The 17,242-nt window shown below is 41.6% G+C and overlaps 1 protein-coding gene across 1 annotated transcript in view; it reads left to right on the plus strand.

Moving 5' to 3' along the window:
• The window catches only part of abhd17c (abhydrolase domain containing 17C, depalmitoylase), a 75,430-nt gene extending 62,043 nt beyond the window's left edge, over positions 1–13,387 (plus strand). The window contains exon 3 of the mRNA XM_048562810.2: positions 11,745–13,387. Coding sequence (XP_048418767.1) covers positions 11,745–11,964 — 220 coding nt within the window. The 3' untranslated portion in view covers positions 11,965–13,387. The remainder of the gene's footprint in view (positions 1–11,744) is intronic.
• The last annotated feature ends 3,855 nt before the right edge of the window (positions 13,388–17,242 follow it).

A 17,242-nucleotide genomic window follows, 5' to 3' on the forward strand; every position in this document is an offset into this window, starting at 1 on the left:
GCTGTTATTTCCTATGTGGTTTCTTCACCAAATAATTGAACTCTTATTCACCACAGTCAGTGTTTACTTAAGATGATTAAACTGTACGAGTTAAAAGCAAGATAGTGTGTATTACAGGGCATAGCACTGAGGTCCTTTCCATATAATTCATTTTAGAACATGACGCACCATGAAGAACCATGCAGTACACTTCTTGAGAAAACATGCACATGTCATTCTTCACGGTGGGAGACACGAGTAGTATCCCAAAAATTCAAGAGAATTCAAGTCGGGGGGTGGGAGTGCAGAGGTAAGTGTGGTGGCCATCACCAAGCAGAAGCTGCTAGAAAAACTGAAAGGTTTGAAGGTGAATAAATAACCTGGACCAGATAGACTACACCCCTGAGTTCTGAAGGAGATAGCTGAAGAGATAGTGGAGGCATTACAGGTGATCTTTCAGGAATCACTGGAGTAAGGGTGGGTCCCAGAGGATTAGAAAATCACTGATGTACATCCCACCCCACTCCTCCGTGTATAAAAAGGGAGTGAGACAAAATTCAGGAAACCATAGGCCGATTAGCCTGACCTCAGTTGTTGATAAAATTGTGAAGTCCATTGTGAAGGATGAGATTTCTGAATACTTGGAAATGCATAGTAAAATATGGCAAAGTCAGCATGGTTTCATCAAGGGGAGATCATGCCTGACAAGTCTATTAGAATTGTTTGAGAAGGTGACGAACAAAGAACCAATTGGTGTTATATACTTGGAGTAAGAAGGCCTTTGACAAGGTGCTGCACAGTAAGTTGTTGAGTAAGATGAGGGTCTGTGGTGTTTGAGGCAAGGTACTGGCATGGATGGAAGATTGGCTGCCTGGTAGAAAGCAGAGAGTGGGGACAAAAGGGTCTTTTCTCAGGATGGCAGCTAGTAAAGTGATGTTCTGCACAGATCACTGTTGAGTCCACAGATTTTCATTTTGTACTTTAATGATCTAGATGAAGGAACTGAAGGCGTTCTGGGTAGGACTGCAGATGATACAAAGATAGGTGGAGGGAAAGGTAGCGTTGTGGAGGCGAGGAGGCTACAGAAGGATTTAGACTGGTTAGGATAGTGGACAAGGAAGTGGCAGATGGAACACAACGTTGGAAAATGTGAGGTCATGCTCTTTTGTATGAAAATTAGAGGCATAGGCTATTTTCTAAATGGGAAGAAAATTCAGAAATCTGAAGTGTAAAGGAAACTTGAGTCCTACTTCAGGACTTTCTTAAGGTAAGCTTGCAGGTTGAGTCAATAGTTAGGAAGGCAAATACAATCTTGGCTTTTAGTTCAAGAGGACTAAAATAGAAAAGCAGGGATGCACCTCTGTGACTTTGTGAGGCTCTGGTCAGGCCACATTTAGATTATTGGGTAAATTAGGGGAAGCAATGGCTTAGTGGTGTTATCACTGGACTGTTCAGTGGGACAGGTTCAAAGCCAGCCATAGTAGAATTTGAATTCAATAAATATCAGGAGTTAAGAGTCTAATGACGACCATGAATCCATTGTCGATTGTTGGCAAAAACCCAGCCGGCTCACTAACACCCTTTAGGGAGGGAAACTGCCATCCTGATGTGGTCTGGCCTACATGTGATTCCAGACCCAAAGCAATGTTGATTCTTAATTGCTGTCTGGGTAATTTGGCAATAAATGCTGGCATACCCAGCGATACTGACATCCCGTGAATAAATTTAAGAAAGGAATTTGGGGTCCCATACCTAAGGAAGGATGAACTGGTCCTGGAGCAAGTTAGAGAACGTTCATGAGAATGATCCCAGGAATGAAAAGCTTAACATATGAGGAATGTTTGAAGACTCTGGGTCAATACTCAATGGAATTTTGAAGGATGAGAAGGGACCTAATTGAAACTTATAGAACACTGGCCCAGACAGTGTGGATGTTGGAAAGGTGTTTCCATTGGTAGGAGAGACTAGGACCCGAGTGCACTGCTTTAGAGTAAAAGGATGACACTTCAGGACAGAAGTAAGGAGAAACGTCTTCAGCCAGAGGGTGGTGATTCTGTGGAATTCATGGCCACAGAGGGAGACCAGGACTTTGGGTATATTTAAGGTAAAGACATTTGGGTTCTTGATTGTCAAGGGGATCAAACTTTACAGGGAGAAGGCATGATTGAATGACAGAGCAAACTCGTTGGTCCAAATGGCCTAATTTCTGCTCCCATGTCTTATGGTCTTATGTAGATGTTGAGTTTCGTTGCACATATCTTGACATTTAAGTAACATTTCTGGTCAAGTGACTTAGCAGCTTTAACACCACTGCTAAAAACCACCCTGTGTTGTGCGGACATCACGGAGACAGAGTGTTTAGCTTTTTCCCCACTACTATTCAACCTTCTTTGCCATGACAAAATGCAAGGGCTTATTTGAAGCCATATGTTCAGCTGTGTCTGTTGATTCCTAGTCTCCCCTAGCCACCCTGACCCAGCCCTGAACTCTCTTTCCTAGTTTCACTATTATTTGCTTTAATTTCCCTTTGAATTTATCTTGCGTACAAAACCCACCTCTTTCTCCTTCCAGTTGAGTTCATGAAACTGTGTACCTTTGGTTAGGCTAATGTTTGTTGCTGATCCCTAATTGCTCTTTAAGATTATGTCCAACAACCTTCACGAACTGCTGCAGTCGTTGGAGTGTGGAGCCGTCCATTATGCTGTTGGAAGGGAGTTCAGAAATTTGACCCAGTGACAGTGAAAGAATGGTGGTATGGTTCCAAGTCAGAATGGTGTGTGACTTGAAGCAGAACTTGCAATTAATAGTGTTGCCATATATCTGCTGCTGTCATCCTTGTTTGGGATGGTCCTGGCGAATGAATCTGAGCTTGTGCAGTGCATCTTGCACATCATTACTTCTGTGTATCGGTTGTGAAGGGACTTAATGTTGAAGGAAGTGGATGGGGTGCCAGATCAGTCATGTAGAATGCTTTGTCCTGGATTGTGTTGAAGTTCTTGTCTTGTTGGAGCTGCACTCATCCAGGCAAGTGGAAATTATTCCATCACACTCTTGGTGTGTGCTTTGTAAATGGTGGACATAAGGGAAACAGGAAGTGAGTTATCCATTACATAATTCCTAGTTTCTGACTGGTTTTTGTGCTGCGCTATTTATATGGCTGGTTCAGTTTGGTTTCTAGTCAATGGCAACCCCCAGGATGTTGACAGTCAGGCATTCAGCAGTAGTAATGCTGTTGAATGTCAATGGACAATGGTTAGATTCTGTGTTGTTGAAGACTATCATTGCCTGGCACTTCTGTGGAACGAATACTAACTGCCACTTACTAGCTGAACCCTGGGTGTCGTCCACAGCTTGCTGCATATGGATCCAGACACTGCTTCAGGTGTCAGAGTCATCATGAATAGTGCTAAACATTGTGCAACCATCAGCAAACATCCCATTTCTGATCTGGTGGAGGGAAGGTCGTTCTTGAACTAGATGAAGGTAGATCTTAGGGTACTATCTTGATGAACTACTGCTATGATTTCCTGAAGTGGGATGATTGCCCTCCAATTGTAACTATCTTCCTTTTATGATGGATGTAGTTCCAACTAATCAACCGTTGATTCCTATTGACTTCAGTTGTACTCATTGATACTGTGTTCAGTCAAATGCTGCTCAGATTTTGTACGCCTGTGATTTCTTAGAGATTTGTTGCTCCATCTCTTTCTCTCTCAGTTCACAACACTGAATACCTGAATAGTGTGATTGTGTCATTTTTTTGATCTACAGCTTTAACCAACAACTTTTGTTTTTGCCTGTTCAGGGTTGTCTTCTTTTTCCAACATTACTATGTCGCCCTTACAGCTGTTAAACTTGCCTTTTTCTTTCCTTATCTTCTGCGAACTCTATATGTGTGAGTAGTAAAGTCTCGGCCCTCACCATTTTGAAGCCACATTTTTTATTATTGCCACTGTCATACTTTCACATGGATAATTGAGTTTGTGGCTCACAAATCTTATTCACCACATTTGGTTCAATTGGTGCACTGGTGCAGGGGTGATAGGGTGAATGGCCTTGTTTTGACCATTACACCTCTGATAAGCATGCATTATAAACATACCTTTTGTATTCCTGTAATCCTCTACAAGTCTGCTAATAAATAAAATAGTACTATTTTGTTTTCTACTACTATGCAGTCCACTAAGTTCTGTGTGCTATACTAGGAGGCATGGTGGTCAGTGGTTAGCTCTGCTGCTTCACATCGCCCAAGCGACCCGGGTTTGATTCCATCCTTGGGTGACCATCGGTGTGGAGTTTGCACGTTTTTCCAGTGTTTGTGTGGGTTTCCTCCGAAGATGTGCAGGCTAGGTAGGTTGGGTAATTTAACATGGCCATTAGTGTCCAGGGACGTGCAGACTAGGTGGTAAATGTGGGATTACGGGCATAGGGTAGGGGCCGGGGTCTAGGTGGGATACTGTTTAAAAAGGATCAGTGCTGACACGACTGACTAATGGCCTCTCTGCATTGTCGGGATTCTGTGGTTGTGTATTCTTTCTATTTCTATACAATGGGTTTACAGTCACTTCAGTTATTTTAGTTTTTGCTAGCATGATCAGATAGTGGTGGTAAGACCTTTTTTGCTTCAGGTCATTATTGTAACAAATCGACTGCTCCCCTAATCAGGAAGCATTCTATGGTCAAAAATTTAAATTGTTGCCATGGGATGCTGAACCTGTGCCATGGTTGTGAGGGTAATGTAACCTTCATTATGTCAACTGAAGAAAAGTGAAATACTGATTATGATGCAGGAAATTTGGTAGTGTCCTGCGTCCAGTATGTAATTGTTTGTCCAGCATCACAGATGTTTTTAAAAAATTGATAGTCACTTAATGCATTTAACTTAGAGCCTGAAAGTTATAAGCATTTCTCATTTGTGCCATTTCTTCAATAATCAATGACTTAAGCCTAATTTTCTGACCTTAAAGGAATATAGCTTCATCTTAGTAACACAAGAAAACATTGTGTATTTCCAGATATGAGCCTCCTTTCGTTAAACTGATCATCATTTGATATGGGCAAAGACCTCTGCATTTCCATGTTTGTGTGTAATTTGTATTGAATTTTATGCAGTACAGAATTTCACTCTTTAGTAATGACATAAGTTGAGAGAACAGGTATTGAGGACTGCAGAAATCCACAACCGATGAGTTATGTAACAGAAGAATAGAGATTAACTAACTCTGGCAGGAGTACCAAAATCTCTTTTCAATATTAAGTTAATTAAGCAATTTGCAATTAAAACAGAAGATTGATGCCAAAAAACAAACTGAACTTGCAGAGTTCAGTACATGATTGCAATGTAATTCAAACTTCACGATTTGATCTGGGAAGAAAAGTACAATTTATGAACGTGTCACAAAAACAAATTGCTGGAGAAACTCAGCAGGTCTAGTAGCATCTGTGAGAAGAAAGAGTTGATGTTTCAAGTCCAGTGACGACTCATTAGAACTGTTAGCAGGTAGGAAAAAGTGGCATTTATGTTGAAGCTAAAGTTTGCAGTGAGGGGGAGAAGAGTTAGACAAAGATAGAGGTGAGAGAGATGTGATAGGGGTAGATAAATGAGATTATGGATAGCAGGCCAAGACAGAGGAAAAGCCCATTAAATGATATTAAGATTTAAGTGTAGGATAAAATAGTGAGCTCTACATATAATGTGATAATGGGTCTGGAAGTAGGTGAGAATGGCTGACTATGCTAAAAAAAACCCCATGTCATAACATGACTGGGTATAGGATGGTAAAATAACCTTGAAAGGATGGGCTTGGGCTCTAAAGTTATTGAACTTTTTGTTGAGTCCTAGAGACTGAAGGATCCCCAAACAGAAAATGAGATATCGTTCTTTGAGCTTGCACTGAGGCTTGCTGGAATACTGTAGCAGGCCTGCAACTGAAATGCTGGCGTGGGAACGGGGCGGTGTGTTGAAGTGGCAGGCAAGTGGAAGCTCAGTCATTTTTGCAGACAGCATGTAGGTGTTCTGCAAAGCAGTCACCCACCCTGCGTTCTGTCCGCAGTGAAAGGGAGACCACACTGAATAGTGAATACATAGACTAGATTGAATGAAGTAGAGGTAAGTTGCTGCTTCACCTGGAAGGTACATCTAGGACCTTAGATTATTAGGAGGCAGCAGGTAAATGGCCAGCTGTTACACCTTCTGTGATTGCACTGGAAGATGCTGTGGGGGCAAGAGAAGATGGAGGAAAAGAGTGAACCAAGGTGTCCCCAAGGGAATGGCTTCTGCGAAATGCTGGCAAGGGATGGGAAGGAGAGATCTGTCTTGTCATGGAATCCTATTGGAAGTAACAAATAGTGGCTTACAGTCCTTTGGATTGCACATCCATGGTGAAGAGGACGTGGCTACTGCCTGTGAACTGGAAATTTTGAAACCAATGTAAAGTGCCAGAAAAATTGCGGATATAAGTGAAAAGGGATTAGACAAAGGGAGAAACAATTTCAGTCGAGGTAGAAAGAAATATGTTCTGTTGGGCAGGAACAGGCAGAAACAATGGGTCTGTCCAGGCAGTACTGTTTGTAGATTTTGGGGAGAAGGTAGAAGTAGTTTGTATGGGGTTGGAGGACCGTGAGTTGAGACCATTAATAGGAACATCCCAGATGAGATAAGGTTGTTGACAGTCAAGTACACAATAGCCTGATGCTCAATAGTAAGGCCATGGACCAGCGTGGGATAGGAGGAGGTGTCTGAGAGCTGGCACTCAGTCTCCACCGTGTAGAAGTCCGTATGCCAGACAAAAGCAACACCCTTGTTGGAAGGCTTGATTACAGATTCAGGACTGGATCTGAGAGCATGGAGTACAGACAGCTCAGAGGGTGATAAGTTTAAATGTGTGATGGGTGCAGGGCGGTTAAGGCAACCAATGGGAACAGTCAACGTGTCAATGAACAAGTCAAGAGCAAGTAAATGGCCAGAAGGAGGGGTCCAGGCAGCAAGAGTGTTAGAGGCAGTGAAAACCTCTATCTGATGCAAGAGTGCATCTATCCAAAGAAGTTTCTGTTTCGGATCTCCAGCATCCGCAGGTCTTTGGTTTATATTTTGGAAATATCGGTTTAATGCAAGGTAAACCAGTTGATAGTGTTAATTTACTAAGAGTGACTATTTCAACAGCATAATAACTTTAGCAGAAAGCACCTTAAAATACTCTCAAAATGCCAGTAAATGTACTTTGTCTTAGTTAATGAATCTGCCACCATGTGTTAAAATAAACAGGTATCTTCCTGTTTTAGCAACAAAATAGAAAAATATGCAGATGTTTACAGAAATGTCAATACAGGCCAAGTAAACAAACAATGATGTTATTTCATGTCTTGGAAACCAGCAGCAATAAAGGATATGTGCTTTGGTGGTGTATGATAACTGGTGCTCTCCAAAGATCTGTATCGGGGCTTTGTCTTTCAGCCTGTTTACATGTTTAGTAATGACTTGGATGGAGGAGTATATCTAAGCTTGTATATGACACAAGTTTGTGATGCACAGCAACTGGTGAAGTTGGGAGCACAAAGTCACTTAGAGGCATAGATTAAATGAGTAGGCAACTGCGTGGCTTTCAAGACTGAGTTTATAGGTTTTTGTTGGTTAAGGACATCAAGTCAAAGTCAGGTAAACAATGTGGAAGGAGAGGTCAGCCATGAGGGCTGAATGAGCTATGTTTCTAATTCTCTTGTTTTAAAACAAATCAAGTATGTAATTAGCCAATAAATTCCGGTCTGCCAAGCAATACCCACATGGCACGCAAGCAGAGAAAAAAATGTTAGATGCTCAGTATGTAACTGTTGGGTACTTTATTGGACATCAATAGTTTAATGAATTCAAGTGTGTTTTAAATTTTCCATCAGTGATATTACACACCCTGGGGGATAAAAAAAGAAGTTTGTATTAATAGCATTGAAAAATTAGGTAATTTAACTGACAAGGCTTTCTGCAAAATCAAGCATACTTTGCTTTGTCCAACTATTTGCTTAATTTTTTGGATTCAGAAAGCTAATGAACTTACATTTAAGTAACACCTTTCAGCAGGACATTCCAACTCACTACAGCAAATTAATCAGTTTTGAAGTTTAGTCATTGTTGTAATTTAGAGAATTGAGACAGGTCATTTTCACCCAGTTAGATTCCAAAATTAGCACTGAAACAGATAACCAAGGTAATCAATTGTATTGGTGATAATGGAAACTGCAGATGCTGGAGAATCCAAGATAATAAAGTGTGAAGCTGGATGAACACAGCAGGCCAAGCAGCATCTCAGGAGCACAAAAGCTGCCGTTTTGGCCCTAGACCCTTCATCAGAGTGGGGGATGGGGTGAGGGTTCTGGAATAAATAGGGAGAGAGGGGGAGGCGGACCAAAGATAGAGAGAAAAGAAGATAGGTGGAGAGGAGAGTGTAGGTGGGGAGGTAGGGAGGGGATAGGTCAGTCCAGGGAAGACGGACAGGCCAAGGAGGTGGGATGAGGTTAGTAGGTAGGAAATGGAGGTGCGGCTTGGGGTGGGAGGAAGGGATGGGTGAGAGGGAGGACAGATTAGGGAGGCAGAGACAGGCTGGGCTGATTTTGGGATACAGTGGGGGGAGGGGACAAACTGGACTGGTTTTGGGATGCGGTGGGGAAAGGGGAGATTTAGAAGCTGGTGAAGTCCACATTGATACCATTGGGCCAGCCCCATTGGGCTGCAGGGTTCCCAAGCGGAATGAGTTGCTGTTCCTGCAACCTTTTGGGTGACATCATTGTGGCACTGCAGGAGGCCCATGATGGACATGTCATCTAAAGAGTGGGAGGGGGAGTGGAAATGGTTCCCGACTGGGAGGTGCAGTTGTTTATTGCGAACCGAGCGGAGGTGTTCTGCAAAGCAGTCCCCAAGCCTCCGCTTGGTTTCCCCAATGTAGAGGAAGCCACACCGGGTACAATGGATGCAGTATACCACATTGGCAGATGTGCAGGTGAACCTCTGCTTAATATGGAAAGTCATCTTGGGGCCTGGGATAGGGGTGAGGGAGGAGGTTTGGGGGAAAGTGTAGCATTTCCTGCGGTTGCAGGGGAAGGTGCCGGGTGTGGTGGGGTTGGAGGGCAGTGTGAAGTGAACAAGGGAGTCACGGAGAGAGTGGTCTCTCCGGAAAGCAGACAAGGGTAGGGATGGAAAAATGTCTTTGGTGGTGGGATCCCCTTTGGGCGATTGTGGCGGGGGTGGGGTGTGAGGGATGTGTTGCGGGAAATGCGGGAGACGCGGTCAAGGGCGTTCTCGACCACTGTAGGGGGAAAATTGCGGTCCTTGAAGAACTTGGACATCTGGGATGTGCGGGATTGGAATGCCTCATCGTGGGAGCAGATGCGGCGGAGTCGGAGGAATTGGGAATAGGGGATGGAATTTTTGCAGGAGGGTGGGTGGGAGGAGGTGTATTCTAGGTAGCTGTGGGAGTCGGTGGGCTTGAAATGGACATCAGTTACAAGCTGGTTGCCTGAGATGGCGACTGAGGGGTCCAGGAAGGTGAGGGATGTGTTGGAGATGGCCCAGGTGAACTGAAGGTTGGGGTGGAAGGTGTTGGTGAAGTGGATGAACTGTTCGAGCTCCTCTGAGGAACAAGAGGCAGCGCCGATACAGACATCAATGTAGCGGGGGAAGAGCTGGGGTTTGGGGCCTGTGTAGGTGCGGAAGAGTGACTGTTCCACGTAACCTACAAAGAGGCAGGCATAGCTGGAGCCCATGCGGGTGCCCATGGCCACCCCCTTTGTCTGTAGGAAGTGGGAGGAATCAAAAGAGAAGTTGTTGAGGGTGAGGACGAGTTCGGCTAGGCGGATCAGGGTGTCGGTGGAGGGGGACTGGTCGAGTCTGCAGGACAGGAAGAAGTGGAGGGCCTTGAAGTCATCTGCATGCGGAATACAGGTGTATAGGGACTGGACGTCCATGGTGAAATTGAGGTGTTGGGGGCCAGGGAATTGGAAGTTCTGGAGGAGGTGAATCAATTGTATTGTATAATCAATTGTATTGGTTCGGTATAGACTAGTGAGCCTTACTTCTTTGTGGGTCAAGTGTTGGAAAGGATTATAAGGGAGGATTTATAATGTTCTAGAAAGGAATAATTTGATTAGGGATAGTCAACACGGGTTTTGTGAAGGGTAGGCCGTGCCTCACAAACCTTATTGAGTTCTTTGAGAAGGTGACCAAACACGTGGATGAGGGTAAAGCAATTGATGTGGTGTATGTGGATTTCAGTAAAGCGTTTGATAAGGTTCCCCATGGTAGGCTATTGCAGAAAATATGGAGGCATGGGGTTGAGGGTGATTTTAGCGGTTTGGATCAGAAATTGGCTAGCTGTTAGAAGACAGATGGTGGCGTTTGAAGGGAAATGTTCATCCTGGAGTTCAGTTACTAGTGGTGTACCACAAGGATCTGTTTTAGGGCCACTGCTGTTTGTCATTTTCATAAATGACCTAGATGAGGGCATAGAAGGACGGGTTAGTAAATTTGCAGATGACACTAAAGTCGTTGGAGTTGTGGATAGTGTGAAAAGATGTTGCAGGTTACAGAGGGACATAGAAAAGCTGAAAGTTGCCACCCAGGTTGATAGGGCTATTAAGAAGCTGTACAGTGTGTTAGGTTTTATTGGTAGAGCGATTGAGTTTCAGAGCCATGAGGTCATGGTGCAGCTGTATAAAACTCCGATGCGGCTGCACTTGGAATATTGTGTACAGTTCTGGTCGTTGCATTATAGGAAGGATGTGGAAGCATTGGAAAGGGTGCAGAGGAGATTTACCAGGATGTTGCCTGGTACGGAAGGAAGGTCTTATAAAGAAAGGCTGAGGGACTTGAGGCCGTTTTCGTTAGAGAGAAGAAGGTTAAGGGGTGACTTAATATAAGATGATCAGAGGATTAGATAGGTTGGACAGTGAAAGCCTTTTTTTCTTGAGTGGTGATGGCTAGCATGAGAGGACATAGCTTTAAATTGAGGGTGATAGATAGAGGACAGAAGTCAGAGGTGGGTTCTTTACTCACAGTAGTAAGGGTGTGGAATGCCCTGCCTGCAACAGTAGTGAACTCGCCAAATTTAGGGGCATTTAAATGGTAATTGGATAAACATATGGACGATAGTGGAATTGTGTAGGTCAGATGGTATTCAGTTTGGTTTCACAGGTCGGCGCAACATCAAGGACCGAAGGGCCTGTACTACGCTGTAATGTTCTATGTTATGTAAGTATTGGCTTGAGAGTGTCTTGAGTTCTGTACTTGATCTGAAAGCTAGTACTTTGGTATTACATTGAAAATATCAACCTGGATTATTTGCTCGAGTATTTATGTTGAGGTGTGAATTGACAACCCAGATTTTTGCCAGAGTGACGTGACTGAGCAACATTTGAGTGGTACCTCCTAAGTCAGAAGCTTAAGGAAGTAATTTTTATGAAATTGAAATTATGTTTAATTTTTTTTAAGTTTGCCCTGACCTTAACTATAGATCTCTCTAATTTCCCTTTGCTGCACCCAGTCAGTTTATTGTTTAGTATGGTTTCTTAGAAACTGTAACACCATGTGTGCATTTTAAAGACATCGTCGCTTTATATACAGCCTGCTTGTCCCCTACATGGTATCCTGTGCATTACTGTGTGATCATGCACCAGCAGAGCCTAGAGGAAATATTCATCATTAAGACTTGATTAACATAATGCCATTTTAATAGTATGTTATTCCTTTAATTTTCTCTTTTTTTTAAAAAAATCTCTTTCAGCATTGACAAGATAACCAAGGTATCTTCTCCTGTGCTGGTAATTCATGGCACTGCAGATGAGGTGATTGATTTTTCCCATGGCCTTGCAATGTATGAGCAATGTCCGAGAGCAGTGGAACCTCTCTGGGTCGAGGGAGCAGGACACAATGACATTGAGCTTTATGCGCAGTATGTGGAAAGACTGAAACAATTCATAGATCACGAGATATCCATCTCCTGAAAACTATTGTAAGGATGTTTTCTTGACAAATGTGAATGGAAGAACTGATCTGTGAAGTAATTTGCACATGGTTTAACTGGATAACTAATTTTCGACAATACAGAAGCTACCAACTTTCAGGCTGAATTATTTGAAACACTGAACAAAATCTTTTTTAAACACCAGGAAAATTCATGTGATTTATACACCTTGCACATGAAATAATGTTCAACTACTGTAATTTTAAAACAGTTTTTGAAGGTTATCAATCCTGTCATTCTACCTTTTTTGTTCCATTCCTTGACTCACTGGAGGTATAGAATTTTGTTTTAATATTCGCCACAATTATCCTTTTTTGAGTTTAGTTTGCAACTAACTCATAAACTGGATTCTTTTTGATACAGTATAACAGCATGACATGTCATACGGTTATGGCTTTGTAGATGAAACAGCCCTTCATTGAAGGACCAACCCAACATGAAGAATGTGATTGAAATGTTTGTCACATTCTTAATATTTCTAACATTGCCTCAAAGTACTGTTCAGTATTTGTAAAACTCAGTGAGTTTGGAAAGAAATGTTCCACTTATTTGCTGAAGAATGCAGTTCTTTTGTAAATGTTCTTAATATTCCAATATGTGTGGAGGTTTTTTCCATGTTAAAATGTGAAACAATACCTCAAGTATATCCCCGATGGTGCAGAATATGGCATGTAGCCGTAAACAATTTTTTGCCAATGTGTAAATTTATGAACTATTTTGACTGTTTTAAAGTTTCAATGTATATTGTTTTTCAGGGTAGGTAATATAATACTTTTCAATTGCAATTCTTAAAGTAACTGTTATATCTTCATAAATTGCAGTGTTTGTATATGGTGTCTTTCAAGGTTATAGAAACATTTTTTGTTTCAAAAAAGTGTTGAGAATAGATGTGATAACTGCCTAATTTGTATGCTTTAATCTGTGTTTGTGGATGTAACTATTTTTATTCTTGATTACTTAAAATTCAGTTTCTTAGAAAATGTATAACCATTTAAATTTCATAAATTTACACATCTGTATTTTGTACTGGAACAGATGTAATTTACCAATTTTAGTTGCAATAACCAGTGATTTGAGGTTATGATTTTGACACTGGAATTGCATTGAAATGGACATAAATAATGCAAGACATGAGGAATACCATAACCAGACAAACAAATCAAAGCCTTAAATGTACTGTAAGCCTCTGCTGTATATTTGGTTTCAGTAGTTCATTGTTGTAAGTTGCAGGTAAGCAACAATGAGTAGTAATGGAATGAAGGATGCATGGAATTTTGTTGAGAATTTAAATTCGAACTGTTTGTGTATAGTAAAAAGCAAGAAGAAACAATATCACACAATTGCAGAATGTCATGTGGTATGATCAAAAAATGTGACTTTAAAATTTGATTAAACATTGAATATACTGTGGAAAACTGTCTGTCTTTTTTTAATTGTACAGCTCTTTCTTCAGTTTCTTTCTTTAGAAAAGCAAGAAAATTTGGTTAATTTACATGTGTAATTTTTCATTTTACCTTTGAACTCTGATTTATCCAAGGGTAGAGGAGTAGCCCAGGAAAATAATTGCACAGTTATTGGGAAAAAGCGGGGATTCTTTTCAAAAGCTAGTACAATTGTAATGGGCTGAATAGCTGTCTGTATGGTAAGGTGATTCTCCAGTTCTTGTGCAAAGGCAGATCATTGATTACTCACCGCCTGATGACAAAGTACTGAGATTTTGTTTTTTACTCCAGTTTGGGTATATCATGTCTGCTTTGAACAGAACCTCGTGTTGTCGGTGGTAATCTGATCCACATTCTAGCTAACTGGCTGCTTTTATAATGATTTTAAATGTCAGAGATTTTAGTTAATGAGCTATGTTCACATGCTTCTGGAATGCTCTTCTCCAGTTTGCAAAAGTGATTGGGGTTGGGGTTGTTGGGAGGAAAATAGATCTGCCTCCCCACGGTTCCACTTGATCCTATTCTACATTCAATAAAGGGGCATTACACAGGAGAGGGTTGATAGAACCATCATTTTCTCTGCATTTTCCTATTCCAATCCTTTAAAATGTTGGAAGAGCACCCATTTCAAAGACAAAACCCTTGTGCTCAGCCCCACTTCAAGAAGAAGGATTCAAACAGGGCAGTCAGCAAAGGCCAAAAGGTCAAAGGAGATGAATTATTTTCTTCTTAGACAAGGATCTTTGGAGGCTTTGGCTGCTATTTTTGCCAGTGCTGATCCTTTCTTCAACTTGCAGCTGCAGTTGTATTCCTACAATCATTTCTCATGGAGAACCTGCAACAAGAATGTATTTGTCTAGACTTAAAATCTGAATGCAGAAGTATGGATTGAAAATTGACTCCTAAATGCGAAGTTTCAAGTACTGCAAGTAGGGAAAACCAATCTTCAGTGAGTCTGAATTGAAGTTTCACAAAGTTACAGATCACTCTAACCACTCCCTCTTGGAGTGGGCTGCTCACTGTTAAATCTGGGTGACCTGAAAACATCTTATTCACACCTGTGTTCTTTGTCAAACTGGAAGAGTTCAAGGATCTGATAGATTGTTCATTAAATCAGGCAAGTCCAAGTTCTCAAAGTTGAGCTACTATATTGGCTGATGCATATGATCCAGTAATCCACTACTTGAAAAACAAAATCCCAATCACAGCGTGTGCATGTACTCAAGTGTTTACACACTGAATCCAGAAAGGCTCATATCTCATGATTGTTGGCCAGTAACAAAATAATGAATGACAATTTTCAATAAGTCTCTTATATGGCACCTGTTTTTTGGAAAACTCTCAAATTAAAAAGTCATCCTTATGCAGGTTTTCAATGGCCGTTTTGATAGCAAGTGTTTGAGATATGATGACCTTAAGAAAAAAACAGCTAATGTTTGGACTGGCATTTCAAAATTAGTATTTTCCAAATTTGTGCCAATATTGTCTTAGTTAGAAATTCCTTTGAACAAATCTGTTACTCTGTCTTTGTGTATAATTCACAATCTTCTAGGATTATAATATTATACAAACCAGAAGTAATGAACAACTTGTCTGTTAACCACAATTGATGTGTATGAGCTTTGGTCTTCCCGGTTATCCCCATGGATTGTCTTTTGATGTGAAACTTTTTAAGTCAACCGTCACATAAAACGGTGCAGTCCTAATGCCTTTGGTAGAAAATGAATAATGACCTGTAACGTTTTAATTTCCTTTCCTTGCTACTCTTCAGATTTGAATACAGCCAGAAATTACATCGTCATCCTTCAAAGCATATTATCCCATCATCAAGTGATCCTGATTCAGATTTCTCACAGTACAGCTGTCACCTGCCTTGCATTACATATCCAGCTAAAAGACAAGCCTCCATTTCAGTTCCTAACTACGTGAAGCTACCAGAGCCAGGAAATGCCACGGACACTGGTGCCTTGAAACAGCTCTGTGGAATACCAGTTATAAATGTTTCATTTGAAATTTAAATTTCCCTTTCAGAAGTTTCAGCATAATGAGTTTAAATGGTTTAAGGTATCTATCAAAAGTGGTAGAGGAACAATGCCATTATCCCTTATTGCAATTTCAACGCTGCGGTTTTTGTTTAGAATGTTTGGTGAGGTTCACCAATTGGCACAAGTAATCGCTGTCTTTGGAATTGTAAAGCAGCTGAATGTCTGAAGCGGGTAAAGTCAAGTTAGTGATAAAAAAGTGTGGAGCTTGAGGAACACAGCAGGCCAGGTCAGAGCAACAGGAAAGCTGATGTTGTGGTTGGAACCCCTCTTCAGAAATGCAGAGAGGGAAGGGAGCTCGGACATAGAGGAGGGGTGCAACTGGGGAAGGTAGGTGGGATGGTGATGGGTGAGTGCATGTAGGCAGTGATCAGGATTGGTCAGTGAGGTGGGAGAGAAGATGGACAGGTTGTGTAAGGTCAAGAAGGTGGGGATGAGAGGAAGGGTTGGTCATGGGATGAGGTCAAGGGTGGGGATATTTTGAAACTGATTAAAATCCACGTTCAGGCCATTGGGGTGTAGGCTCATGAGGCGGAATATGAGGTACTGCTCCTACAGTTTGCAGGTGGCATCATTGTAACACTGGAGAAGGCCCAGGATGGACGTCACCCAGGGAGTGGGAGGGGGAGTTGAAATGTTTCACAACCGGAAAGTGGTGGTGTTTGTCACGTACAGAGCGCAGATGCTCTGTAAAACAGTCTCCACTTGGTGTCTCCAATGTAGAGGAGTGGATGCATCTGGTGCAGCGGGATGCAGTAGACCAAGTTGACCAATGTGCAGGTGAACCCGTATCTCATGAAAAAAGGTTAGCCTAGTTAGTGATTTGATGAGAATTGCAGTCATAGAGGTCTGCAGTGCAGTAAAAGACTCATTAAGTCTATGCCATTCAAAAACAAGCACTCAGTTATTCTAATCACATTTTCTGGTACTTGGTCTATAGCCCTGCACACCTTGACTCTGCAAGTACATATCTAAATACTACTTAAATATTATAAGGGTTCCTGTCTCGCCTATGCTTACAGACACCCTTTGGGTGGTGGGAAACTAATCCTCTCATCCCTTCTGAACCTCCTGCCCCAATCTTAAATATGTGTCCCTAGGCAGTGATCCCTTCCCCAAGGAAAGATGTTTCTATTTGTTTACCCTATCTATGCCCCTCATCCTGTGCTCAAAGGAAAACAACCCCAATCCATCCGATCTCTCTTCATAACTGGGAACTCTACATAACCACACTGTTATCAAAACTTTGATATGATTTCCTGCCAAAGTCCAGTGCTGTAATCTATAAAACATCTGTCTGGGTGGTTTGTGGGTGAGCAAGTTTGAAACGCAAATGAGATGGAAACAATTAAGCTCCACAAGATTTCAAAATGTGATTGAACACAAGTCAATGTATTTCCTGCGATATTTAAGATTGTTTTTTCCAGTTATATCATCGCTTATTCTGGTTTAGTCACTCATTCATCTGTTAGGATTTCTACTCTGTTCACTTTCGGAAGTGGTTCTATCAACATCTGTGAGGACAATTGTGCAACTAATCCCTGTAGGGTTTTCTTTGCATTAAATAACGCTGTTCATGATTCCAAGGCATCCCAAAAATTAAGGCACTGGAGTACTTTTCATCTGTTGTCATAACAAAACATGGCTGCCAATGTGTGCACAGCAAGGTGCCACAAAATCAACAAGGAAATTATGAAATAGACTGAAACTCATCTTAGTTTCTAGATCAAGGGTTAAATATTCAGAAGTGAGATTAAAAATGTCTTCACTTGGA

Source organism: Stegostoma tigrinum, chromosome 33, assembly GCF_030684315.1.
Source record: "Stegostoma tigrinum isolate sSteTig4 chromosome 33, sSteTig4.hap1, whole genome shotgun sequence".
Lineage (NCBI taxonomy): Eukaryota > Metazoa > Chordata > Chondrichthyes > Orectolobiformes > Stegostomatidae > Stegostoma > Stegostoma tigrinum.